Source organism: Triturus cristatus, chromosome 1_1 (genome assembly GCF_964204655.1).
Source record: "Triturus cristatus chromosome 1_1, aTriCri1.1, whole genome shotgun sequence".
Taxonomy (NCBI): domain Eukaryota; kingdom Metazoa; phylum Chordata; class Amphibia; order Caudata; family Salamandridae; genus Triturus; species Triturus cristatus.
Window position 1 is genome coordinate 1,280,453,923 of NC_140579.1, and position 27,695 is coordinate 1,280,481,617.

The 27,695-nt window shown below is 46.6% G+C and overlaps 1 protein-coding gene across 12 annotated transcripts in view; it reads right to left on the minus strand.

Moving 5' to 3' along the window:
• The window catches only part of LOC146871964 (KAT8 regulatory NSL complex subunit 1-like), a 1,874,485-nt gene that overhangs the window by 329,265 nt on the left and 1,517,525 nt on the right, over positions 1–27,695 (minus strand). For 9 of the 12 annotated variants that reach the window (XM_085652531.1, XM_085652516.1, XM_085652497.1 and 6 more), the window contains exon 11: positions 22,825–22,946. In XM_085652531.1, the coding sequence (XP_085508657.1) occupies positions 22,825–22,946 (122 nt within the window). The remainder of the gene's footprint in view (positions 1–22,824; positions 22,947–27,695) is intronic. The other 3 variants (XM_085652540.1, XM_085652525.1, XM_085652487.1) reach the window with 1 other exon arrangement.

Below are 27,695 nucleotides of genomic sequence, written 5' to 3' on the forward strand. Positions count from 1 at the left end.
GTTAGGTCTACTGCTTGCAGTAAAATCGTTCCTAGTAAGAATCCTATCATAGGAGATTATGGAAGTATTTTGGTCCAACCCAGACATACCTCCATCTCATTCCCCCTTCTGTTCCCCATTTGGCTCAACATATTATTGCTTGTTTTTATACTCTCCATTAATAGTTGCATGCTCACCGTTACTGTAATCCTACACAATGACAATAGCAAGGCAACAAAACAAAACAAAATAAACAAGTCTGACAGCAAATACAGATGCAAGCTAGGTAGTTTTGGAGTGAAATACAGCTTCTGGAATTGTGGAGATCACCTGACAATGTGCAATCAACACTAGTCTTCCATATGCTGTAACTTCAAAGAAAAAGATTGTATTCACATGTGACTCTGGACATCATATTACAACAACACAGTGAGTAATTGGTGAAACTCAGCTGCAATACCAATGTGTGAAATGCATGAGTTCAAGAATAGGCTGCACCTGAAAAAAACAATACATATCAAAGGTCCACAATTATGGGAGTTTTAAGTGGGGTTTTAAGTGTACAGGAAGAATGGCGCTTGAAACTGGTAGTGGTGGGTTAGGTGAAAAACAAGGAGTTAGTACGGTGCTACAAGGTCAGAGGAAACCCGATATAACCCCTGAATTGAAGTGGCAAGGGCCCACTTGGTAACTGAAACAAAAGTCCTGTGCACACGTTGGATAAGTATTAATAAATGTCTATGAATAGCATGGTAATGTTCAAGCAAGAATGGAGACAGGGTCAAAGAACAATGAGCGTAACCGCAACCGGAAAGAGCAACGTTTCCATATCGCCTTGACTTTGAAGATTCCAGTGTGACAGCTGTACCCGCCCGTCTACTATCGTTGCTGCGACCCAGGGAAGTAACGGATTGGTCCTCCCTTCGTTTCTACATACCCTTGTTGCCACTACTGGCCCTCCCTTTATTTTGTTAAACCCGATCTGGCCGGGTTGGAAATATCACCGGTCCAACGATTGTTTGCGTTAAACATAAAATTCAGCCCTGAAGAGTCACGGGTGACTACCAGATTGACGAAACGCGTGTCGGCTGGTTTCTTCTTTTGATGTTTCCCTTCTGTTGAAGGTTCAAAATACATTTCACACTAAATAAACGCTCATTGTTCTTTGAACCTGTCTCCATTCTTGCTTGAACATTACCATGCTTTTCATAGACATTTATTAATACTTATCCAACGTGTGCACAGGACTTTTGTTAAAGGTCCACAATTAGCTGAAGCTTTTCAAATCTGAAAAATAAGTATTGAATTAACTGAAGCAGTCCATATCAAAGTATTAAGTCTCAATGAAAAACAGCCAGCATTGAGAAAATGAACCCCAGGACCAGAGGCTGGAATCTCCTGCCTAGACAGAAACTAAAAGAACCCAAAAAACGGACTCCATGGCCAGGCCAGCCCTAACCTCAGAGAAGTAATAATTCTGTCTTCACCACTCAGAAAAATACAACCTGAACCAGCAGGTGCCCCAAGTTAACAAAAACCCAACACACTTAAATACAACCCCAGGACTTGAGAAAAAACTAAAGTCCCAGAGAAAAAGACCCAGCATTGCCCGCGATACGAAGCATTCCTCACTGAACGGAGAAAGCCCATTCAGTGCACCCTGAAAAACGCAACCGACACTCCCACTGCCCCCAGCAGCCACAGGAGGGACAGTCTTCACCACCTTCAGAGATAATAAAAGCGCCAAAAAGATGCGATCGACCCTCAGCAGGTACTACAATTTCATTTCGCAGGATAATCTGGGCCCCCTCTACCTCAATGCCTTTGCCATTAATATGGCACACAGGAAGATAGTGAGCATGCGAAAGCCAGAGAAAGATTGTGGTGGATGGAGACCACATGATCAGACTCACATTTACAACCTTCCGCAATTTCACCATGGACTTCACTCTGGGCGTTGAGTTTGAGGAGGACCTGGGTCCTATTGACAGGCGCAAGTGCAAGACCACAGTCTTCTGGGAGGAGGACATACTTGTATGTGTCCTGAAAGGAGAGGTCGAGGCTAGAGCAGTGGCTGCACTAGGGAGATTACAGCTAGGGACTACATGGGAAAGCAAGAATTCCGGAAGGCTGCATAGCTTCCTCCACTTCACTGGACTCATCACATTTGTATGACTGTCACCCGGGCTTAGACCAGAGACCCCGGTTCAGCTATATCTCATTACAAAACACTATAAAACCTTTTTTTAAAACAAAGAAAAGCATAATATCTTACATTGGACTGCCTCAGTTGATTAAACAGCTATTTGTCAGATTTGAAAAACTTCAGCCGATTGTCGACCGTTCACAATGTATTGCGTTTTTTCCTAATGCAGCATATTCTTGATTTTAGGGGTCTCTAACATCTGCATTGAACCCCTGTTTCACCAATTACTCATTGCATCATCATACTTTTTGCACAGCCTCATTATAAATTTATTGAGATTTAGAAGTCTCAATTTATGCATTTATCTTTGCGACTGTACTTCAATTCTAGTTTGACTTTTTTGGTTATGTGCTATTATGAACAGGAACTACATCATCAGATCCTCGGATCTCCTATAGTATTCAGATCTTAGCAAAGGCGCAGTAAGGGCTCAAAGTAGAGTGTTTCTGGGAGCCCCCCCTCCCAACCCACTTGTCCAGGAAAGCTTAAGGCTCCTTGCCCGTAGCACATTTTAAGAGGTAAAGTGAGGGTTGTAGGATTTGGCTCACATTCAGACAAGAAGAACAAGCATTGAAAATGCAACAGGGCTCGCCTTTGATTAAATTAAAGCCATTTGCTTTGCTAATGGTATTCTATAGCAAAGCAAATTGCTAACTTAATGAAGTTCTAGCCCCTATTCCCGCCTTCTCGCACCCAATGCATCCTTAAATGTCCCATTTACAGCCGGGGTTGACACTCCTTTTACCCCTGCCCTCAAGTGACACTTTACCTGTTACGGGTGGTGGACGACGTGGTGGTGGTGGACGACGTGGTGGTGGTGGTGGACGACGTGGTGGTGGTGGTGGACGACGTGGTGGTGGTGGTGGACGACGTGGTGGTGGTGGTGGACGACGTGGTGGTGGTGGTGGACGACGTGGTGGTGGTGGTGGACGACGTGGTGGTGGTGGTGGACGACGTGGTGGTGGACGACGTGGTGGTGGTGGACGACGTGGTGGTGGTGGACGACTTGGTGGTGGTGGACGACTTGGTGGTGGTGGACGACTTGGTGGTGGTGGACGACTTGGTGGTGGTGGACGACTTGGTGGTGGTGGACGACTTGGTGGTGGTGGACGACTTGGTGGAGGTGCACGTGGTGGTGGAGGTGCACGTGGTGGTGGAGGTGCACGTGGTGGTGGTGGACGACTATTGGGTAGGAGGGTGCTGGCAGAATGCGAAAGGAGAGGAGGATCTCGAAGTGGGCACATGGGAGAGCAGAAAGAGGCAGAATATTAGAAACAAAAAACGACAAGTAGATAGAACACAAAACAGATTTAACGGGGTGGGCCCTTCTTATAGCTTATGTGAATGTTCCTTAGCACCCCGTTTTTAGTAAACAGGGGGACCATGGGGAGATTAATCACGCATGATGATCGCGTGCGAAAGCTGGTGTTGTTCGAGTCACGACGATGACTTACCATTGTGCGATTCTGGGCAAATTAGTTAATCTCCCGTGCCTTCTTAAAGTCAACGTGTTCCTGTGTGAATGTGCAATGTAACTGGGTGTCGTGTAAAGGTTTCTACTACTCGACTTTAGTTTGCGCTGTAAGAATTTGCTAAACAAACAGCCAGCAGACCTTGTAGAGCAAGAGCCTATTATATCCGTTCATGTAGCGCATGCACAGCAATGAGGGCTCTGTACAGCCCAGTACTGCACACTACACAACAAACAAATATCCGTTCATGTAGCACACGCACAGCAATGAGGGCTCTGTACAGCCCAGTACTGCATTTAAAATTTAAAGCGCAATGCTGCGTTAATTTAAAAAAATTAAAAAACAACACGTTGTGCCTGCAGTGAGAGTGGCTCATGTAATGTAACTGGGTGTCTTGTAAAGGTCTCTACTACTCTAGTTCAGTTTGCGCTGTATGAATTTGCTAAACAAACGGCCAGCAGACCTTGAAGAGCAAGAGCCTATTATATCCGTTCATGTAGCGCACGCACAGCAACGAGGGCTCTGTACAGCCCAGTACTGCACACTACACAACAAACAAATATCCGTTCATGTAGCGCACGCACAGCAATGAGGGCTCTGTACAGCCCAGTACTGCATTAAAAATTTAAAGCGCATTAAAGCGCAATGCTCCATTGATAAAAAACACATCGTGCCTCGTTAATAAAAAAAATTAAAAAACACATCGTGCCTGCAGTGAGAGTGGCTCACAAAGAAAAGTAAAAAGTGCTTAGCGGCTAATTAGGAGACACTGTCTCCCGCCGCAAGTAAAAGATTCAGTCCCGGTGGGCGGGGCCAAAAGTGGACAGGGTGATAACCAGGAGGGACTAAAAAGCCTCCTGGACAATCGTAACACCCGGTTTTGCATAATTGGAGACCCAAAATGACGCGCACCAATGCAAAACACGGGCGGAGCAAAAAGCGAGCTTCTGGAATCATATTGATTCCAAGAAGCCCTTGCATGGTGAGACCTAAAAAGGGGAATGAGATTCTTTAAGTCTCACACTGGCTCAAAACCATTGCGGAAGTAGAGTTTAGAGTGATTAATAACTACAGGATCACAGCAAACTAACCAGAGGTGAGCAGATGCTCCCATGCTCAATAAATGCTCTCCATATAGAGTATTCAGAAATCTGACAACAAAACCAGTGGTTAGGAAGGATGAGGAAAAGCTGCTAAAGGACCTGTGTAGTCTCGTCCTGAAGATGGAGCAAGCAGCAGTGAAAACTTCACCCAAGCTACAATAGTTAGGGACTCAATATGGGGACCCATATTCTGTCCAGAGTACTAGGTCTGATGTTGACAAAAATGTTAAGGCAAAAGGAGTACTTTCAGTGGGTACACTACTGTTAATCCTACTGAAGGAAAACACCAAAGTCTGACCTATTCATGTACGTCCCCATCAAAGCTCTCTTGCCCCCTACAACGAACTCACTCCAGGCATATGATTAGAAGCTCACACAACATGACTGATCCTCAATGTTAAAAAAGCCAACACTAGACCCTGTTGACCTCACCAACTACAGGCCAACCACGCACCTAGTTTTAATCTGCAAGCTCACTAAAAAAGCAGTTTATGGTCAACTGCAATGCTAATCATCTGCACAACTACAAGATCACGATGCAGCACAGAGACCGCTATTTTATTCATCAGACTATGCCCTCTGATCCACAGATGACAATGACCCTGGCCTACCGATATCCCTCCCCAGCTGTCTTTGACACAGTCAACCCCATCCCACACTAATCCGTGCCCTGGAGTCTCGATTGGGATTCAGTCAAGGCTCTTCACTCACTTTCCTCATATCTTTATAACTAAAATCTGTTTGTTCAAAGGAGCATCTAAAGGTTCCAAAAGATCTAGATCACCTGTAGAGCCCCCACCCCATACAATCAACTTCAACTTCTGCATGGAGCTGCTTGGTGCTCTGCTCACAAATAACAGCAATAGGATTCACCAATATGCTGATGATGCACTACTCTACTTGAAAGCCTCCTCTGACACACACATTCATAATCTCAAACACCATCTGCACATCATAAAGACCTGGATGTCCAGTGCCTACCCAAAGCTCATTAAAAACAGGATTTATGTTATATGCCAAACAAGAAACAGTACAAACATGGTTCAATGATATAAAGCAGTCATTTGGATTCAGCCTGGACACCAACCTCACCCTCAAGGAACATACAGCCAAAAAATACAAAGACAGCCTGATAGCAGCTCTTTCGTCAGAAGAAAGTGAAACAGTTTCTTCTACTGTAGGAAGCAGGATCTGTAAGGAACATGCTACTTACCAGTATGCATCTGTTCTTGGCATGTAGAGCTGCAGATACACACACTGTGCATAGATCGCCATCTGGTGTTGGGCCCGGATTTGCAGTTGTTTTTCTTTTGGAAAGTCTTTGGAAGTCACGAGGTATGTGACTCCTTCTTTGGATCATATTGCGCATGGGCTTCGGCTCCATCCTCAGATTGTTTTTCGCCAGCGGGGAAATGATGGAGCTTTGTAAGAAACAGGAAAGATGCCCATGTGTGCTGTATCTAAATAAGATAAACTGGAACAGAGAAAGGTAGCCGGGTGGGCGTGTGTAGATCTGCAGCTCTACATGCCAAGAACAGATGCATACTGGTAAGTAGCATATTCCGTTCGAGGCATATGAGCTGCAGATTACACACTGTGCATAGATTGTGTAGCAGTACCCCCTCCTAGCGGCGACCACCAGTATCTGTTGCAGGTGTTTGAAACAGTGTTTTGAGGACAGCCTGGCCCACACTAGCCTGTTGCTTAGTTTGCACATCTACACAATAGTGTTTAGTGAAAGTGTGCGGTGTAGACCATGTAGCTACTTTGCAGATATCATCTAAGGGGATGTTCCCTAAAAATGCCATGGAAGCCCCTATCTTACGTGTGGAGTGGGCTTTAGGGGGAACAGATTGCGTTCGTTTTGCTTTGTGGTAGCAAATCTAGATGCATTCAACAATCCACCTAGCTATCCCAGATTTGGAGATGTGGTTGTCTTTGTGTGGTGGTGAGAAAGACACGAATAGTTGATTGGTCTTGCGAAAAGGTTGTGTTCTCTCGATTTCGTAGAGTAAAGCTCTTTTGACGTCTAGGGTGTGTAGAGCTCTTTCTGCAATGGTTTGTGGCTGTGAGAAGAATACGGGCAGTTCCACAGATTGATTGAGGTGAAAGGGAGAAATTACTTTAGGAAGGAATTTTGGATTAGTGCGGAAAACAAGCTTATTATGATGCATTTGCAGAAAAGGTTCTTAAATGGTGAGTGCTTGTATCTCACTGACCTTTCTGAGGGAAGTAATGGCAACAAGGAAAGCCGTTTTCCATGTTAAAAATTGAAGCTCCAAATTTATGTAGAGGTTCAAATGGAGGCCCCATTAGTCTTGTGAGAACGATGTTTAGGTTCCACACCGGTGAGGGTGGCACTCTGGGGGGAATTATTCTTTTAAGGCCTTCCATGAAGGTTTTTATGGCAGGTACTCTGAAGAGTGATAGATGCTGTCTATTTTGTAAATACGCTGCTATGGCAGCAAGGTGTAGTCTAATAGACGCGTATGCTAGGTTGCATCTTTGTAGGTGTAGTAAGTAGCCTATGATGTGTTGGATAGACACTTTTAAGGGATTGACATTATTGATGTGACTATAAATCACGAACCGTTTCCACTTGGCTGCGTAGCAAGCTCTAGTGGTAAGTCGTTTAGCTTCTTTAATGGCGTTCATGCAGTCAGGGGGAAGATTAAGGTAACCAAATTCTAGGATTTCAGGAGCCAGATCGCAAGGTTGAGCTGAGCTGGGTCCGGGTATCTGATCTCTCCATGGTTCTGGTTTAAGAGGCGTGGAGAGAGGTGCAACTTTTGGTGCGGAACTACGGAGAGTTCCAGCAATGTGGTGTACCACGGTTGTCTGGCCCAAGTCGGAGCAACTAGGATGAGAGTTAGGGAATGTTACTGTAGTTTGCGCACCACTAATGGAATGAGTGGGAGAGGCGGAAAAGCGTACGCAAATCTGCCAGACCAGTTCATCCATATCGCATTGCCTTTGGACAATGGGTGTGGATATCTGACAGCGAAGCTAGGGCATTTGGCGTTTGTGGGTGGCGAAGAGGTACATCTGTGGTTGCCCCCACATTTGAAAGAATGGTTGAAGGACTTGTGGATGAAGTTCTCACTCGTGGATTTGTTGTGCTTGACGGCTCAACAGATCTGCAATGGTGTTTTGGACTCCTGGGACATGTTGAGCTAGGAGAAAAATGTTTTGAGGTATGGCCCACCTCCATATGGTCTGTGCTAGCTGAGAGAGCTGCAGAGTGTGTGCAGCCCTGTTTTTGGATGTAGTACATTGCTGTCATGTGGTCTGTGCGGACTAAGACAGCCTTGCCTGAGACGTGTGTTTGAAAGGCTTTTAGGGCTAGAAATATGGCTAGTAACTCCAGATGGTTGATGTGGAGTAACTTTTGTTGAGGTGTCCACCTGCCCTGCATGGTGTGATGTAGTAGGTGAGCTCCCCACCCGGAGAGCGATGCGTCCGCAGTTAGAACTATTTGAGGAACCGGCTCTAGGAACGGTCGCCCTTTGGACAGGTTTTTGGTGGTCCACCACTGCAGAGAGCGATGGGCACGACCGTCTACAAACACCAGATCTGATAATTGACCCAGAGCCTGGTTCCATTGGCGTGCTAAGCTCTCTTGGAGAGGACGCATCTGGACTCTTGCATGAGGTACTATGAATATGCAAAAGGTCATCATCCCTATAAGTTGCATAAACACTCGAGCTGGAAGAGAATGTTGTGGTTGAAATTTGGCGCGAAGAGCTTGTATGCTTGCTATCCTGGCGTGACTGGGGTAGGCTAACGCTCTTGAGGTGTCTATGGTGGCACCGAGGTATTGTTGTACGTGGGAGGGATGCAGATGGGACTTGGCGTAGTTTACTGTGAAGCCCAGGTCGTTAAGTAGTTGGATAGTGGCGTGAGTGTGTTGTACACACTGGTTGTATGTCATAAGGACGCTAATATTTATTGCCCTGGAGGCGGTGTCAGCTGCATCGAGGGCACAACGGATGGAGGTATTAGTGATAGTTTACCCTCCTAAATTAGTTTGTTGGCCCTATTTTTGTATTTGTTAGGGAGGTGTTGCATTATTGACTCCAGCTCATCATAATGTGCCCTGTCACGCTAGGAGCGCTTGGGTGTTAGCAATGCGCCATATGTTGGCCGCTTGGGACGCTGTCCGCTTGCCAGAGGCGTCCAGGAGTTTAGACTCCTTATCTGGCGGTGGAGCCTCACCTGATGCCTGGGAATTGGCACGTTTCCTCGCATTGGAGACTACCAGGGAGTCTAGTGGTGCGGGCCTTTAATGTAGGTTGGATCTGTTGGAGCGGCCTTATATTTTTTCTCAATGCGAAGGTTAATGACCCTGGCCCTAACGGGGTCTTTAAAGACGTCTGGTGCATGCTTAATAATTCCCTTAAGCATGGGCAGAATTGAGGTGGACCTCTGTGCAGTGCCAAATGTATCTAAGAGGAAATCCTCCTCTATGGGGTCTGTGTGGAGAACAACCCCGTGGTAGTGGGCAGCCCTAAGGAGTAGCTGGTTAAAGCCCATGGTGTCTTCTGGGGATGGGGGGGGGGGGTCTAGAAGGGTAAAGGGACGTCTGGGATGTTGTAGTCGTCCCATGGGTCTGGGGTGCCTGTAGGAGTAGGGTCCCCTGTTGGTTGGTTGTCCGCCCCGTGTCATAGATAATGTCCTCATCATCATCCTCATCTGGGGATGGTGAGGGAGAATGATGGGGTGGGGGAGGAGGAGGAGGGGGTGGAGGAGGAGAAGGAATCCTCAAAGGGGAGATGGCAAAATCTCGCCTTTTTGGTGGTGGAGCTGGTGCAGGCTTGTCCAGTGATCTTTTTCTGGTGCTAAGCGTCAAAAGCCAGGCTTTGGATCCTTTACGAGGGTTTTCTGGTAAGGATCGGGTCGAAACAGTTAGTCTGTAAGCAGCAGATCCTTCGGTGCCGATGGTGTCAGAGTCGTGGGTTTTTTTAGGCGTCGATTCGGCACTGGTTCTTGGTTTGGAACCATGGGGTTTAGAAGTGTCTTTTGACTTCCTCGGTGGGTTTCGGCTTCGAAGTTTGGGAGTCGAGGCTTTTCGGCTTCTTGCTCGATGCCGAGAAGCCGGTGCCAGTCTTTGGCGCAGAGTGCTTTGGCGTGGAAGGGGGTTTAGGGTCAGGGTCGACGTCTGTACTCACGCCCCTCTGTGCCGGAGTGATGTCCTCGACGTCGGAGTCGTCAGCTTCGGAGGCGCTGACGAGGCCCTCTTCGGTGTGCTGTTGTTCAGGAACATCAACGCCTTCTTCGAAGATGTCGTCGGGGATCGAAGTCGACGAGTGAGCTATTGTTCTTCTTGCTTGTCGGTACCGGATCGTCGTCTTCGATCGGAAGGAGGCGCAAGCTGGACAGTACCTTGCCTCGTGTTCTGGAGAGAGGCAGAGGTTGCACACCTCATGGAGATCGGTGTGGGAAAACTTCGACCCACATCGAGGACACTTTTTAAAAGGCGTCCTTTCCATCAGCCAGGACCGGAGCCCAAGTAGGCTCGAAGGCCTTCATCGACGACCGGAATCGAAGACTTCGATTGTTGAGAGTCGCGTCGAGTGTGGAGAACGCGGTCGAATCAATACCGTCGAAGGGCGGAGGATTGCGCGCCTAACAGGAAAACTGGAACGGTTCCGAAATGAAGCGCGAAGAACACATCCGAGCCCGATGGCGGAAAAAAACAATCTGAGGATGGAGCCGAAGCCCATGCACAATATGATCCAAAGGAGGAGTCACATACCTCGTGACTTCCAAAGACTTTCCAAAAGAAAAAACAACTGCAACATCCGGGCCCATCACCAGATGGCGATCTATGCACAGTGTGTAATCTGCAGCTCATATGCCTCGAACATACTATACCAAAGTGAGGTAAAGTGTGCACAGAGTCCAGTGGAACCCCAAAGGTAGGCAGAGGTAAAGATAGATAGCACCTTACTCTCCATTTGTGGTAGTGTGCGCGAGCAGTAAGGCTTTATTAGAGGGCAGGGTTAAGCATTTGTTGTACACAATCAGCAAATTATATCACACCCTCAAAGACTGAACTTCAGACCAATTGGTTTTGTATAAAAATATTGTTTTAGTTAATTTATTTTCTAGAACCAAGCAAGTCTGGCACAGGTAAGCAATAAATACTTTACAGCAGTAATGCAGTTTGTAAACAGTTTGAATTGCAATTGTATATCCACTTTGATTTGATTACAGTAGAGCTACTAGCAATGCAATACTTTTGATATACTGTACATATACTTTGCATTGGTTTTTTAGTAGAATGTCAAGTAGATTACTTTACAAATGACTTTTCATACACAGTACAGTATACCTGGATACTGCACTGGGACATTTCCAGTAAACAGGTAAGTAAAAGCTTTTTTTGTTATTTAGTTACAGTTTTACAGGGTTTCATAGATTTGCCAACTCCACACTTAGAAACTTTTCACAGATAAACAGTCAATGTTATACTATGGATGAAAATAGGGTTATCGGTACAAAGCTAAGTATTCGGTTGTGGGAGTTGGTATTCTGTGGATAGACTCAGGGATCCCCCAGGGTCAAGGATGCACTCTTGTTACACCCTCAGCGGCACTAGGGCAGTGCTGAGGCCCAATGTTATTCAAAGGGGGATAGGGGGTCTCCAGTTGGTGGCTGCTGACGAGTAGGCCACTGGGTTGTGGGAGCAAAGCTCCTGGACTTAAGCTCAAGGCAAATGGGGGTTCAAGCCAGCATAAGCGGTGCACCCTCAGCTGCACTGGGGCGGCCGGGTGCAAAGTGCTGTTTTGGCGTCGGGCTCCCTGTAGCTTTCAACGGGGAGTCTCCGGATTGCAAATACACAGCAGGCTTGGGGACGGCAGTCTTCTGGGTGCAACCCCCACTTGGAGAGGTAAGTTGGGATGTTGGTTAGGCACCGTCAGTTGGGTCACCCAAGGCCGTGGGGCATCAGGTGCAGGGGTGACTTTTAGGGTCGGATCTTCTTACCAACTCGAGGTCGCGGTCAGGGTGACCTTCCGGTTTGAGGCAGGTCTGGGTTCACCGGATCTCGGGTCAGGATCGCCGGGGAGACCTACTCTTGGTGTTAGGCCACTCTAACGAGGGCTGTGGGCGTCGGGTGCAGACTCTCGGAGCTGGGGGCTGTGGTGAACAAATCCGGTGTTCACAGGAGACAGTATTTTCTTTTGAAGGCAGGGCAGGTCCTCTAGGTACTTGAGGCTGCTGGCTTCAGGACACACCGAGGTTTTGCTTCTGCAGGTCTGAGGTGGGGACAGGCCGTTAGGGCTGGGGACAAGTCAGTAGGCGTCCTCCTCTTGTTAGGTTAGGCACGGCGGTTCAGTCCTTTTCTTCTTCTGGTTTCTTGTCTGCTTTCTTGGTTCAGGGCTGCCCCCTAAATAATGTATTCAGGGGGAGTTTTAGGGGTCTCGGGTCAGTAGCCAATGGGCTACTCACCTTAGGGTGAGTACACCCTTGCTGTGCTCACCCCACATGGGGGAGTGAGCACAATCCCTAATCATGATTGGGGAGTGCCTGCCAACTGCAAGATGGCGGGCATTGAAGCGTGGGCTTCACCTCGCCTTCCCCACCTGAGGGGTGGGGTTGGCAAAGGGGTGCACACCTTTTGGGCTGGCTGATTTTTCCTGCCTGTCTTCCTGCCAAAAAGGAGGGGAGACGGGAAGGAGGGCCTGCTCCTGGTAGCAGGAGAGGCTGGGGGTCGCATCACAAAGGCTGCAAGACTTTTGAAGCCCCCCTTCCACAGATGGCTCTTCCTGGCCTGTGGAGAAGTGACCACCTCCTCCCAGGAAAGACTTTGTTCCTGGGCTCGGGGAGATAAGGCTCCCCACCCCAGGGGTCTAGAAACATGTCTTGTGGTGGCTGGCTGGTACGTACCAGTCAGGGAACCCACCAGAGGCTGGTCGCTTATCAGGGGGCATCTCTAAGACGCCTTCTGAGTGCATTTTTTATTAAATCCCACACTATCATCAGTGTGGGTTTAATGTGCTGAGAAGTTTGATACCAAACTTCAGTTTTAAGTGTAGCCATTATGGTACTGTGGAGTTCGTAATGACAAACACCCAGCACCATATACTCCTTACGGCAGCACTGCACTTACAATGTCTAAGAATTGACTTAAGACACTGTAGGGGTACAGGGCTCATGCACCTGTACCCTCACCACTGGCATAGTGCACCCAGCTAGAGGGGTGACTGTTCTATGCCAGGGCAGTGGGTTGTGGGCATGGCACACAGGGATGTGTGCCATGTCAACTTCACTTTGCTCTCCACTAAAACACGCAGCCTGCAATGGCAGTGTGTTTGTGTAAAGGTACAGGGACTCTGGGAGTGGCACAATAATTGCTGCAGCCCTTAGTGGCCTTCCCTGGCCACAGTGCCCTTGGTACACATGGTACCTTTTACAAGGGACTGCCATGTGGCCAGAGATAGGCCAGGTACAGTTTTGGAGAAAGAACACAGGCCCTGGGAACCTGATTGGCAGTGACCCATGGCATATCAAGTGAAAGTGCATCAGTAGTCTGGTAAAAAGTGGGAGGGGGGACGTTACTTCAACAGAAACCCAGCTTCCTACATCTACAAAGTGTCTTCAGAACTGCTGTTCAAGCCCCCATACTCTTGCATCTGGTTGGTGGTAACAATCTGCTCTATAGCCTCTCTGACTCCACATTGGCACCCTTGGGGAATCGTACACACCACAGCACGTTTCATCCAGGGTCTGACGGAATCATATCCATTCTATTGGACCTCCATTGGCTACTATCGCTGGCCTGCACCATCTTCAAAACCGGCTTCATCATTTAAAGAGCCATCACGACCAGCACCCCAGTTATCTGGCAGACAAGCTCATCATTTCAGGTGGTTCTTGGCACACCTGCAGCCGGGGCACCATCAATCTGCAGACTAAGAAGAATAAAAAGAAAATACAACTCAACAGGTCTTAGGAAAGAGTTGAAGACTCACTTCTCACTTGTTGACTTTAGGCTGATTTTTGGGAGTGTAGAATGCTCCACTGCTTTTAGGATAGGTTAACACAACAGAAGTACCATATACATACAAGGTCAGGGAGGCACTACTTGTCAAAAGCCATGCACGAGATGTTAGATACAATTATTTGTATCAGCCAGCATTTGTCCGATCAACCGAACAAACCAACAATGTATATTCTGTTTAAAGAGTCCCAAGATATTCTTTCTGGCAGAAAGGGAAATTTAATTGCACATGCTCTACACTAACAAAAATCGCATCTTTTTAACACTATCTTTGCTTCTTCGCCTCAGAACACTTTCTGAAGCATTGATGAAGTTTGAAACCTAAAGATTTCAATTGATTGTGGGGATTAGTATGGAATGTCCTGCTGTGCAGCCTCACGGAATACACAAAGCAATTTAAATGAGCCAACAAGCAGGAGGATTTGACTCTGAAGCAACCAAAATTAAAAATGTGGTCAGATATGGTGAGGAGGCACATTAATCTTGGCCCATTTCATTTCTTGGGCGTTTACTGGACAGTTTTTTGTCAAGCTCTCACAATCTTCACAGGAAGTGGATAGGATAGACAAACCAGACACATATAGCACCAATCACTAACGGTTGTGAAGGGAAAATGGCAATGCCTGATCAGCCTTCCTGAGAGATTGTGACAATGTTAACAGCAAAGTCTATGTACTACTGCCTCATTGGCACCACCGTTGACAGTTTGAGAATTTCCACAGAACTGGAGAAACAGTACTTGAAACCCTGAAATTATAACATGGGGCAAAATCAATCTAACAGCTGACTGTGCCTGATCTCTATTATGTACAGGTGGCAACTTACAGTTTGAGAACGTATTCTAAGGCCTTCCTTTGGACTAATCCTTGAGCATTCATTGTGTAAAGGTGTACAAATATATCTAGATACACTGATGTAGAACCGATAGCAGCTAGGAATCCTGAGCAGGACCATCTTTTTAAACCCCACTATTTTATTAAACTGCTAACAGCAAGGGCAACCGACTGAAGCCACTGATTCAGTTGACCGATGTGTAGGACAGACCCAAGTTTCCAATGTGAATGTTATGAGCTTCCACCAAAATATGAAAACATCTTTACTTTTTTTAACAGGCTAATGAAATGCGTTTTCCATACCCACTTTCACTCTAACCAGACTCCCCATACATCACGTCTGTACATGAACCTCTTCGGTGTTTGTAAAGGACTCCCCCCAAGTTTTCTTAGGGTATCAATGTAAGAAAGTCCACAGTCCCCAGAGGTTTGGCAGAGGCTAAAGTTAGATATAACCTTACTCTCTAAAGTGGTATCTTGGTCGAGCAGTAAGGCAGTATCGGAGGACAGTGTAAAGCATCTGTTGCACACACTCAGTCAGCAAATGGTCTCACACACTCAATAACTGAACTCTAGGCCAATGGTTTGTATATAAAAATATATGCTTGTTTTATTTTAGAACCAACAATAGGTATCAAAATACACTTTCTCAGAATGAGATGCTTTAGATAAATACTTTCAATAGGCAATAGACTTTTGAATGCAATATATACAGTTGTTGAAATAGGCAACACAATTTCAAACACAATTATACATTGAGCTCAATGGGAATTTCTAGTTAAATGCAATAGATTACTTTTTGGATTACTTTTCTTACCACAGGACTGGATCCTAGATTCAGTCCTGAAACATCTCCTGTAAACAGTTGAGTAAAAACATTTTGGTTACAGTTATGATTTTTAAGGAATATTATTGTATTTTAAAAGTTGACAAACTTTTTCACATAGAATCACCAATGTTATCCTATGGGAGGAAATTCACTTAGCTGGTAAGTGGGGTTATGGTTACTTTTAATAACTCAGTGTTGGATCCTGGATCCAGCCCTGGGGCATCTCCTGTAAACAGTTGAAAGAATGTGTTTTTGTTATACAGGCGATTTTTAACGAATATTTGTAAGTTTGCAAAATCGACAGAAGAATTTCTGGTGAAAACCAGGCAATGTTATCCTATGGAAGGAAAATCAAGTTATAGGTAAGTACAGTTGTAATTACTTTTCTGAGTCAGTGCTGGGCACCAAGATCCAGCACTGGGCTCTCTCCTGATAACAGGTGAGTAAATTCGTTTTCGTTATTCGGCTGATTTTAGATGAACATTTTAAAGTTTCAAAACTCAACACAAAAGAATTTCCAAGTGAAACCAGTCAATGTTACCCGATGGAAGAAAAGTGAGTTATCGGCTTTTGGGTAAGTACTCAACTAGCAGAGTTAAGGTTCTGGGCATAGACTCTGGGGTCTCCCAGGGTCAGGTAAGTACAGTTGTTACACCCTCAGCGGCACAGGGGCAGCCAAGTGCAGAGTGAGTTAGGCCCAATGTTATCCTATGGGAGGCAGGGGGCCTTTGGTTGGTGGCTGCTGGCTAGCAGGCCACGCGACTGTGGGATCTGGGCTCCTGGTCACTTGCTCAGGGCAAATGGGGAAGTAGATTAGAGTAGAGGTTGCACTGCCAGGGACACTCGGGCGGCTGGGTGCAGGGTGCTTTTGAGCCGTCTGGCGCTCAATGGATTTCAATGGAGAAGCTCAAGGACAAACAAAGGCTGCAAGCTCGGGGCGAAGATTCTTCAGGGGCGTCCACCACTTCAAGAGGTAAGTTGGGTGGTTAGAGGATAGGTAGGCACTCAGGAGTTTGGCACAGGGGGCCGCAGGGCGCCGGAGTGCCTTTTAGGTTCGTGAAATCTTACCCTCTGCTTGTCGCGGTTGGAGGGGTCCCTGGTTCTGAGCCTGCAGGTGTCGTCAGGAGCGTCAAGGTGGGTCCTTGGGTGCTGGATTCGGCGTCAGTCGCCGGGGTGACTTCCCCGTGGTCTTTGTTCACTCAAGCACAGGCCAGGCTTGGTGGGTGCAGAGTGTGCAGGGTTCGTGGCTCCTGGCTGATACCTGGGATCAGTTACTTGCTTTGAGCAGTACCACTGCTCGTGGGAGTCCCAGGTAGTTAGAGTCACAAGGCAGTCAGGTCCTCTGGGGTTTGTGAGGTTGCTGACCACTGGAGATGCCGGGGTTTAGCAGGAGCAGGTTCGAGGGCCGACAGGCCGGTAGGACTAGGGCCACATCAGTTGGTGTCTTCCTCTTGTTAGCAGCTGCACGGCAGGTCTTCTTGTTCCTTGTTCTTTGTTTCGGAATCTGGATCTGAGGAAGGAAGGCTCAGGGTACCCCTAAATACTAAATTTAGGGGCGTTACAGGTAGGTAAAGGGCAGGGACCAATGGGTCCCTTCCCTGGGGTGGGTACACCCCTTATCCTGCCACTCTCCTGTGGGAGGGGGGCAGTAGCCTAGTCCTGATTGGGCAGTGCTCCCCATCTTCAAGATGGCGAGAGCCCGGAGATGTGCTTCACCTCGCCTCCCCCACCTGAGGGGTGGGGATGGCAGAGGCTGGCACACCCCCTCTCCTTCCTTGGGATTTCCGGCCAGTCTTCCCACCAGAGTGGGGGTCAGAACCAGTAGATGCCAGTTGCTGAGTACAGCAAGTGGCCTGGAGAAGCTCACAAAGGCGGCATGCCTTTGAAGCTTCCCCTGCCCATCCTTGGGGAGGAGACCTAGCACCTCGCCCAGGATGTGCATTGTTGCAGGTCCAGGAGAGCGGATGGCTGTCTACCCAGGGGTCCAGCAACATGTCTGCTGTGTGGCAGCCTAGGCAGCCCCACAGACAAGACGTGGATTGTAGGTTAGGTTCAGGGGGCAACTCTAAGTTGCCCTCTGTCGTGCATCTTACAGTAAATCCCACACTGGCATCAGTGTGGGTTTACTGTGCTGAGAAGTTTGATACCAAACGTCTCAGTCTTCAGTGTAGCCATCATGGTGCTGTGAAGTTCGTGTTGACGACCTCCCAGCAACATATACTCTTAATGGCAGCACTGCACTTACAGTGCCCAGGAATGGACCTGGGTACTGTAGGGGCACAGGGCTCATGCACCTGTGCCCACACCACTGGCATTGGGCACCCGACTAGAGGGGTGACTGAGGTATGCCAGGGCAGTGTGTGCTGTGGGCATGGCACACAGGGATGTGTGCCATGTCGACTCTTTGTTTTGTTCTGCACCAAGACACTCAGCCTGCAAAGGCAGTGTGTGTATGTCAGGGTACAGGGCATCTAAGGGTGGCACAATAAGTGCTGCTGCCCTTAGGGGCCTTCTCTGGTCACAAGGCCCTGGGTACCTAGGGTACCATTAACTAGGAGCTGACATGTGACCAGAGATGCCAAATGGGTTTTGGCTGTTAGGCAGTTTTTAGGAAAGGAACACAGGCCCTGGGCACCTGATTGGCAGGAGCCCAGGGCACACCAAGGAACAGCGCATAAGTTATCAGGCAAAAAGTGGGGGGTTACTGCAACAGAAACCCACTTCCTTACAATCAAAAACTAATGTTATAAAACATGGAGGAATCTCTCAAGCAAATTGGAAATTCTCTCCAGACTTTCAGTATTTCATGTCTGAGAAGCTGTTGTGTCCATAGTTGGCAAGCTTCCTTACTACCGTCAATCATTGAAATCACTGCATTGTGGCTCAAGGCACTGTTGGCCAATCAGACTTTGGCATGGTAAGTACATCATAAACAGCTGATGCGCTGTAGTGCCTCACACTTTGTTAAAGTAAAATCACTTAAATCGGTTTATGTGGTTTAGGCAACCGATTTCTTTTGTTTGCTAGACAACATTTTTGGGATACAAACATTGCAACTTTCTGACCTAGAATTTTGACAAACTTGACCAAGGCTGCAGTAGGTGCAAGCATAAAGGAAGGGCCATCAAAGGTGGATGATGGCAAGGGCATAGATGGCAGAAGAAGTGACTTTGCATTACATAAGCTTACGCATACGCAAAAAATCTAAGACATGCAACGCTTAGAGTGCCCATTGCCACCCCTGTATGAAAAGCTGAAGGAGCAACAGCGATACAGCACTGCTAAAATAAAAGGAAAAAGCTTGCTGTATGGTGGCATTCTAATAGAATTTGATACATCAGGAATGTCCCGACTTAACTGGATATACTCACATTGTTTACACTTGTCCTACCAATGCAAGACCTAACAATACACTAACAGGTAACTTATTAGCAATAAGCTACATTACAAGGTGGGGTTCCAATTTTGTGACACAGGTGACAGGTACAACATTCAATCCGTAACTTGTAAATCGTGCTCTAAAAATCTTCTGTTTGAACATAGGAAATGGGCAACACACTTTACTCCAAATGAAGTTGTGGTTAGTAAATCAAGATTGTTTATAGGGGAAAGACATGATGCCAAATAAACTGGTACTTCAGTACACTCCAAAATAATGCAAGAGAATTCCTGGCAGGTGAGGGATAATACATTTGGTTCGGACGCAAACATCAGGAAAGTGAGCTCGGTAGAGGTACAAGATGGACAACAGTTGCGATTTGAGACAAACCCGGAGCAATACTGAAGAATGAGAGACACTGTCTTAAAGATGCTAACAAGGGGAACTTTTTATTGCGGTCATTATTTGCAACTCTACATTCACTTGACAAAGTCTGAAGGTAATGCAGAGAAGGTCTACTAAAATACTTATAGTGGATAATTTAGTTACACGTTACTCCAGGAAAGAAGAGACCAGCAAGTAAGCATAGAAATTCTCAAAAGAAAATTATGAAAAGGTAAGAAATATTCTGCAAGAGTTTGCGTTATGAGTAAACGGCAGCACAGAAGTAAAATGAGAAAAAAGTATAGAAATAGTAAACCAATTAAAGAAGTCAAGCGCTATGGATGTGTTAGTCTGCAGTGAAAGCCCTTGAGTCTGTGCAGGGAAAATGAGAATGGATGGACTTGGGTGTACTTGTATGCCTTAAAGTTGTTGTATAGAGTAATAAAAAAAAAAAAATCACTCTCCTGAAAAAAGTTGTAGCAAGGATTACCGGTGCCATTAAAAATTCTTATTAAGTTTTAAAGACAGCTACGTATAATGCACCTTTCAATGCTCAAGATGAAAAAATAAACAAGCATTGGCATAGCCAATAGGTCTCGTTTTCTGGACCGTATAAGTATTTAGTTATGCAGCATAATATCCTTGGTGCAACACCACCAACTGTTGCATGGCTAAACACTTATAAGGTCCCAAAGGCGAGACCTATTGGCTATGCCAATGTTTGTTTTTCTTGTTTTAGGTCCTGGTCAATGCTTTAACATGTGATTTTGGGTGGTCTATGTGTCAGAAACCCCTACTCTGGTTATCCACGAAAGCTTAATAATTATGAAAATAAGATACTAACCTAATAATAAACTACTTCTTAATGAATTAAAATGTGTAATAGTTTGTTTAAAGTTTCTTCTTTAATTTTGCGTACTGGTTTGAGGTGCAAATCATCGAAATTGCTAAGGCTGGGCTTCCACTCCTTCCAATAATGACTCAGAGGCCGTTCTGGGATTCCATTAATGATTATAGTGGCCCACAGAAGTCAAAGGTTTAAGAAACACTGTTTTAGAGCACCAAATGTGCCGACGCTTGCGTGCGTTGTTCTTTGCAAGTCTTTCTAACAGAACCGAAATGCAAGAAATACAACTAGTGGTCTTGAGTGATGCAGTGGTGGTATGAATGATGCTGTGTTGGTGCAGAATGACATCTGTGTACATCTTAATGGGTATAGCATAGGTGCAGTGGGAGAGGTGTGTGCGGATTAATGCAGAATTGGTGCTGACTGATGCTCTGCTGGTGATCCTGGAGGCTCTAGTGGTGCAGAATGATGCTGTGGTGGTGCTGTTTGATGCTGTGGTGTGCCGAGTATTGCTCTAGTGGTATTGAGTGATGCAGTGGTGATATGAATGATGCGGTGCTGAATAACATCTGTGTGCACCTTAAGGGGCATATCATAGGTGCAGTGGGAGAGGTGTGTGTGGATGAATGCAGTATTGGTGCTGACTGATGCTGTGCTGGTGATGAATGATGCTGTAGTGTTAATAACTGATGTTGTGGTTGTGCTGTTTAATGATGTGGTGTGCTGAGTGATGCTCTAGTGGTGTTGAGTGATGCAGTGGTGGCATGAATGAGGCTGTGTTGGTGCAGAATGACATCTGTGTGCATATTAATGGGCATATCATAGGTGCAGTGGGAGAGGTGTGGGCGGATTAATGCAGAATTGGTGCCGACTGATGCTCTGCTGGTGATCAATGAGGCTGTAGTGGTGCAGACTGATGCTGTGCTGGTGCTGAATTAAGCGGTGGTGGTGCTGACTCTTGCTGGTGTGGTGCTGAGGAGCGAGATAGAGAAAATGCGTACGTAGAATAAAGGGTGTAGCGAGAGAGGAGAGCGAAACAAATGGAGAGGTTGGAGGGAGAGAGAGAGAGAGAGAGAGAGAGAGAGAGAGAGAGAGAGAGAGTGTACAGAGAGAAAAACGGTGTAGGGAAAGAGGATAGAAGAAGAAATAAAAGCGTTTAAATAGAAAGAAATAGTGTGAAAGTGTGTACAGAAAAAGCAAGAGAAAATTTGAAATAAAATGTGTACATATTGAAAGGGGTAGAGCGGGATACCAAGAGAGAAAAGGGCGTGAATTCAGGGTTTAGAAAGCAAATCAGATAAAGGTGTGAGAGAGAAAGAAAGCCTCAAAATTAATAAAAGAGGAGAGTTATTTAAGTACAGCGAGAATTAGAGAGGGAAGCTAGAGAGAAGGAGAGAGACGATAAGGTAGTGGAGTGCGTGATGTTTAAAATCAGTGACGAAATAACTGAAAAATCAACTGCAAAAATTGCTTTTCGTTGTGTGTGATTAATAAATATTTGCCCAATTTTTAGAAATAAACATGTAAATCGGCTGTGCTCCCCACTATGAGATAAATAGTCTAAAATGCTGAAATAAGCCCACCTTAATGTAGATACAATTTGATGACGCTACCAATACTGTTTAAGATTGTATTGTTTAAAAAGTACAGGCTTTTGATGGAACGAAATGTATGGAGTTAAGCGTAAACTGCATGGCCTCTGAGGGGAAACATCAATTAAGGATGATGTCTCTGTGTGGCTTGTGCTCTACTGGCACCTCGGGCTGTTTACTGCTAACATGTGGAGATTCCAAGCCATTAATCAAGCAGGATGGCTCTGTCTGCCTTGTGCCCTAGTGGCGCCTCTTGTCTGTTTCTTGGTTAACACTTGCGAATTTACCCCTGTAATGTAAGTGCTTCTAGCTATGATCCAATGCTTTGGATTTAATGTGTAAGGTTTGCTTTTTTTTTTTTTTTAGTAACAGTTTACATGTAAAAAAAATATGTGCATGTAAGGGAGGGGGGAGTGAGAGCAGAGAGAGAGGGAGTGAATGCAAAATGCGCGCACTCTATTTAACAACAACAAAACGTAACACTTTCAGCACAAAAGCATGAAGGAAAATGAAGCTGGCTAAGAGGGAGGGAGAGAAGGGAGGGGGGAGTGAGAGCAGAGAGAGAGAGGGGGGTGGGGGTGGAGGAGCATTGTAAGGCTTAATTAACCATTACAAAAGCCAGGTGGCTCCTGTGCGCGTTCCCGCACGCTGGAGGCCGGGAAAAGCCTTTGGTAGCACTTTGAAAACCCAGTTACTAAATGTCTCGCAGAGCAGCGCATGCGCTGGCGCAGGCGAGACCTAAAAAGGAAATCTCACTGAATGAGGCGACAATGATAACGGTCACTAAAAGTCTATAAAACCATGAACATTGGCAGCAAATGTTACACATAATGATGCACCAGGATGCTGGTGACTGATCTACAACATCCAACGGCAAATATCAATTCAGGGAAGGATTCATAACAATCTACCAATTAAACCGGTTTGACATGGTTCTCTCTTTATGCTGTACTCAGATAGTAAATAGAACATGTGAGTTTGTCTTGGACCATGATTTTGATAGAATGAGCAGGCGCTTCTAGTAGGCTTTTCAAAAATCTTACAAAGGTGTTTACCACTGTCAAGCTCAATATCTGGAGTCCTGCCAGTACAAAGGAAATTTGCTTGTATTTATTAAATGGTTTAGCGGATGAAACGCTTAGGAAAACAAAGATTACATATTAGCATCTGCAGTCAATGACTAAGCAAAACAGTACCTTGGGGTGAGGATCTCCTTATACTGTAGCTTCTCCACACGAGTAGTGGCAGCAACAGACATGGGGATGACAATGTTATTAATATCGAAGGAACATTCTGGCCGCCGTCTCCTCATTGCCTGCTGGAAATAGAAAAGTTTTGACAACTTGTGAAACCGATGCTGTATAAAGAACCACAAAACAACCAGTAGCCCCTTTAATACAGACAGGTTAAGGAATCTGATGTAAAATACTAACTTGTGCAGGTAAAGTTATACCAAGAGAACAATACTGGACTAGGTTACTTTATGACAGTTTCTATGAGTGGAAGTGGCAGGTTTATCAGAGTAGTGTTTATGGTCCTCTCTGTGGTCATGAAGAGGTCAGAGAGGGGTAACAAATACTTGGTATCACAAATAACTCACAATTAGTACAGTGTTTTGAATCTACATTCAGGGCACTTTCGAGGAGGACAATCTGTACGGCACAATAACACTTCAGCAAACACTGTGGAAACTGCTGTTCGCTACAATTTAAATCATTCACTTCCTTATAAAACCATGTTACTTCAGCTGGTTTGAATAGGAGACATAACAAACAATTGGATATGGAGACAACTCTAGAAAATATCTTTTCACTAGCTCCTTTACATAATTTTGCTGGGTGTGGCATAGTTAGAACTATAAGTAAGAGTACACCATTTATGTACTCAAAAGTGTTGTCATACTGATTTGTGAATGAGATGCCGCTATGTATCCTTTGGCACTCAGTGCCATACTCAGACTTGTTTTTATACCATCATGTATGTGTGCGTTTTCTGCGCATCATAAATGTTTCGATCTCTGACAGCGCCCACGCAGAATGTGTGTGGATTTTGTCCACCCCATGCTACAGATCTATAAAAAGGTAACTAATTTCTTTAGCAACATGATTCTTATAAGGATTCACATGTTGTTCATAAAGTATCATGTATTGAAAAGTAAGATAATGTAGTAGTTTTTAATCATACTCCTCTGTGGCTCTTCCTAGTACGATATCAACACAGTAATAATTGGAATGTAAGTACAGCCCCATGCTGTAGCTTTCCATAACACTAAATGTAAGATATACTGTGAGGCTTTATATTGTGGCCCTGTGGTAGTGGCCTGGGAGCTTGCTTTGCCCTATTCCAATGAAATACGTTTTTTTACCACCAGTGTTGTATTTAATCTGAATAGCCCAAGTACTCGCTTTTAGCACAAACCCCCTCAGAGTAGCAAGACAAGCAGTCAAGGCTTACTCCGAGATATGATACAGCTCAGAATCAATTGAGCGTAACAAAATAAATGTAATGTCTCATTGGTAAGAACACTTTAATACCAGAAAAACAAACAGTAAACTGAAACCTATATATTTGCAGTCTCTATGTGCCACAACTATAATTAACGTTGATGCCTGTGGCATTGTTGTGCTGTAAGGGATGCTGGGAGTAGGCTAAGGCTTTCTCCAAAGCTTTTGTGATACAATTGTAGTGAATGGAGACGAGGTGCTGGACAGAAAAATACAAGGTATTAGATTTGATTGACATATCAAATCTAAGAAAATGACACACTGAAGGCTGCAGAACCTAGGAAAAGTAAACTTACCACTAAAGCCAAGCAGAACCACACACTTAGAAAAGGCTTTTCTAAAACTTAGGGGGCTGGCATGGCTTGGGTGCAAGAAAGATTAAGGCTCATTTCTGCTGAGCTCCGACACCTCCATCTTATCTCCTGGTGTTTTCCTGAAAGTAATCAAGCTAATCTCACCATTCCTGCATCTTGCATATAGTACCACACTCAAAACGGGAGAATGTATGGTGGATGGAACCAGATAAGAGTATGATGTACTGAATAGCGTGCTCTCACAAAATGGCACTGATCACTTCTCTCTACGCTCCTCCCCTCAGAGCCAATATTTACCACATGGGTGCCTGCAGTGTGCAAATAATTGTAGGTGTAGCGGAGGGGAGTGCATTTGGTGGTGACGAAGGGACTCAACTACCAGCAGCACAGAGCATTGATAGCCATTATGGCTCATGAGATAATCAGAGCTCCAGTGTGGCTAACTTCAAGGGTCACTGGTGTCTACCAGCCCGTTACCCATGGTGTTCCCAGAGTGCGTCCTTAACGTGTGTGTGCTCTACCACTAATCACAGCTGTCACTACAGTTTAACCGTAGATGCATTGTGATGACAGACAAGCCAACAGTACAGCCACTACACCTGCTTCTGTAAGTTTCTTCATTACTTCCCTTCGTGTGACCATGGCGCTCTGCCATTGCCTCCATCATGTTGAGCCCCAAGATTGGGCTCAAATTCCAGGGCATTCAAGGTTCATGTTTAGATGCTTAAACGTTGTTAAGTACTGCAAACAGCTCTTTCAGAGACACTATAACATCATCAAACCGAACAACATCAAGTGAACCAGCCCCTGGTAAATAGTACCACAGGTACCCAGGGCACTGTGACCAGGGAAGACTTCTAAGGGATGCAGCACTTATTGTGCCACCCCTAGAGGCCCTGTACAATTACACTCACACACTGCCTTTGCAGGCTGTGTGTTTTGGTGCAGAACAAAGTGAAGAGTCGACATCGCATAGGTCCCTGTGTGCCATGCCTACAACCCACTGCCCTGGCACAGATCAGTCACCCCTCTAGCTGGGTGCAATATAACAGTGGTGAGGGTACAGGTGCATGAGCCCTGTGCCCCTACAGTGTCTAAGTGCATTCTTAGAAATTCTAAGTGCAGTGCTGCCATTAAGAGTATATGGTGCTGGGAGTTTGTCATTACAAACGCCACAGCACCCTAATGGCTGCACAGAAAACTGAAGTTTGGTATCACACTTCTCAGCACATTAAACCCACACTGATGCCAGTGTGGGATTTAATAAAAAATGCACACAGAGGGTATCTTAGAGATGCCCCCTGAAAACTAACCTACCACTAGTGTCCAGGCTGAGTGGCTGCTTTCAGCTGCCACCACCAGACATGTATCTGGACCCCTTGGTCGCGAGCCTGCTGCTCGATGGGGCCTGAAACAACGCACATCCTAGGATGAAGTACCAAGCCTCCTCCCCCAGGACGGACAGGGTCCACGAAGGGGAAGCTTCAAAGGCTTGCTGCCCTTGTGAGCTTCCCCAGGCCACTTGCTGCTTTCAGCAACTGGTCCCCACTTGTTCTGACCCCCACTTTGGGCGGGAGAACCAACAGGAAAAACAAGTGAGGAAGAGAGGTGTGCCCACCTTTGCCAACTCCACCCCTCAGGTGGGGGAGGCGAGGTGAAGCACAAGAGTATGAGATACCCAGGGGGCGGTGACGGGCCAAAATTGCTTCAGTTTTAGGAGGGTAGAAGCTGCCAGGTTCTGGCATAGCTGGACTGAATGGCTCCGAAATTGCATCAAAAGCTCAGATCTGGCAGCTCGAAGGAACACCTTCTCAGTGAAATTATGGACACAGACCAAAATATCCGCAGGTGACGAGAGGAAGCCCTGAGAAGGCCGACTCTGTGGCAACGGTCCACATTAGTACCAGCTGATGCGCTGTCTCCTAGGATGCTTTTCAATGGTTCTGGATCTATTCTCCAATTCCTCCGCATGGGCCTGCAGAGCCAGTTGCTGGTCCTGTAACCGGATGACTTTCTGCTGTCGAGGCTCGACCTCCGCATCTCTAGAAAGGGAGCTCTCCTCCAGAGCAGCTACCCTCTCACCAACCTAATCGATGCCGTGGCACGTTTCCCTGAGCTCTGCTGCAAGGTCTTTAACCATCCGTAGGTCTTCGCGAAGGGAAGCGAACATCAAGCTCTCTGCGCTGTCACCACCTTCTGTGTGCTTGGGGATCTCTGTGGAGGACTGACCTTGATGAGCGTCCAAAGTGGTCTTGAGCACCAGGTCCTTAACTGATCTGTCTTTTTTGCTCTTCGTTGAAGCCATGGCCCCTGCCCTTTATGTCCAGGGACCAAGCGAAGCGGGAAGGGCCGCCGCGCTCCCGGCAAAGCTACGCAGGAAGACTAATCAAATAGGGCTAGGGGTTCCCTCAGCAACCCACCTTAGGTTCCGCCCCAAAGGGAAAGTGTAGAACCAGGGGCTATGCGGTGGGGCCAAGAGTCACCCCTCTCAGGTCCCAACGGGGGTGGCAGAAACACAGAGAACCTTGCCACTAATGTGGTCCCTCGGCTCCGCTTTGTCATTTATTGAGCCAACCAGGAATGAGAGGCACTCCCTCATGACCAGAAGGTCCTGGAACAGGGGCAGATGGAGTCGGACTCTGCTGATTGAAGTGGCTAGTGACATTTCTCCCAGTCTAGAGGTGCTAAATCACGCCCGCTAGTCCAGGAGGAGCGAGCTAAGTGCAGGGCGCAGGGGCCGTGCCCGTATGGACTCCATAATACTCCACGCGGCCTTCAGGGACAGGCCCAGCGAAGGGCGGCCCCCGGTTGCCCCACACGCCGAGGCAGGCTTGTAGCAGGCCAGCAGGACAACCAGGAGGTCCACGGGTCAAACGAGCCTCCAGGCTCCGCGCTGTTCAGTTCCGTTGTAGGCCTCGCAAATCAGGCAGCGCAGGTACGTGCAGTCTCGGATCAGTCACCAAGTCTCAGCATCGTTCCATCTCCGGGGGGCCGCACTCCAGTTCACGTGTGCTCCCCCAGGAGCGTCTTCGTCAAGGAACTGCAGACTTTTTTTTGTGTCCTCTGCAGCTCGCTCCCGGGAACAGTGCAGCCCACCTCCGCCGCGCAGCAGTCTCCTCGGCCATTCAATCGAGTGCCGACCAGGTCCCGGCCTCTCCGGCGTGCTCCAGTCTCACCCCAGGCATTACTAGGGGTCCCCGCTGGAGATCACGCCGGTCGGGACGGGACGGAGAGCAGAGAAAGCTAGTC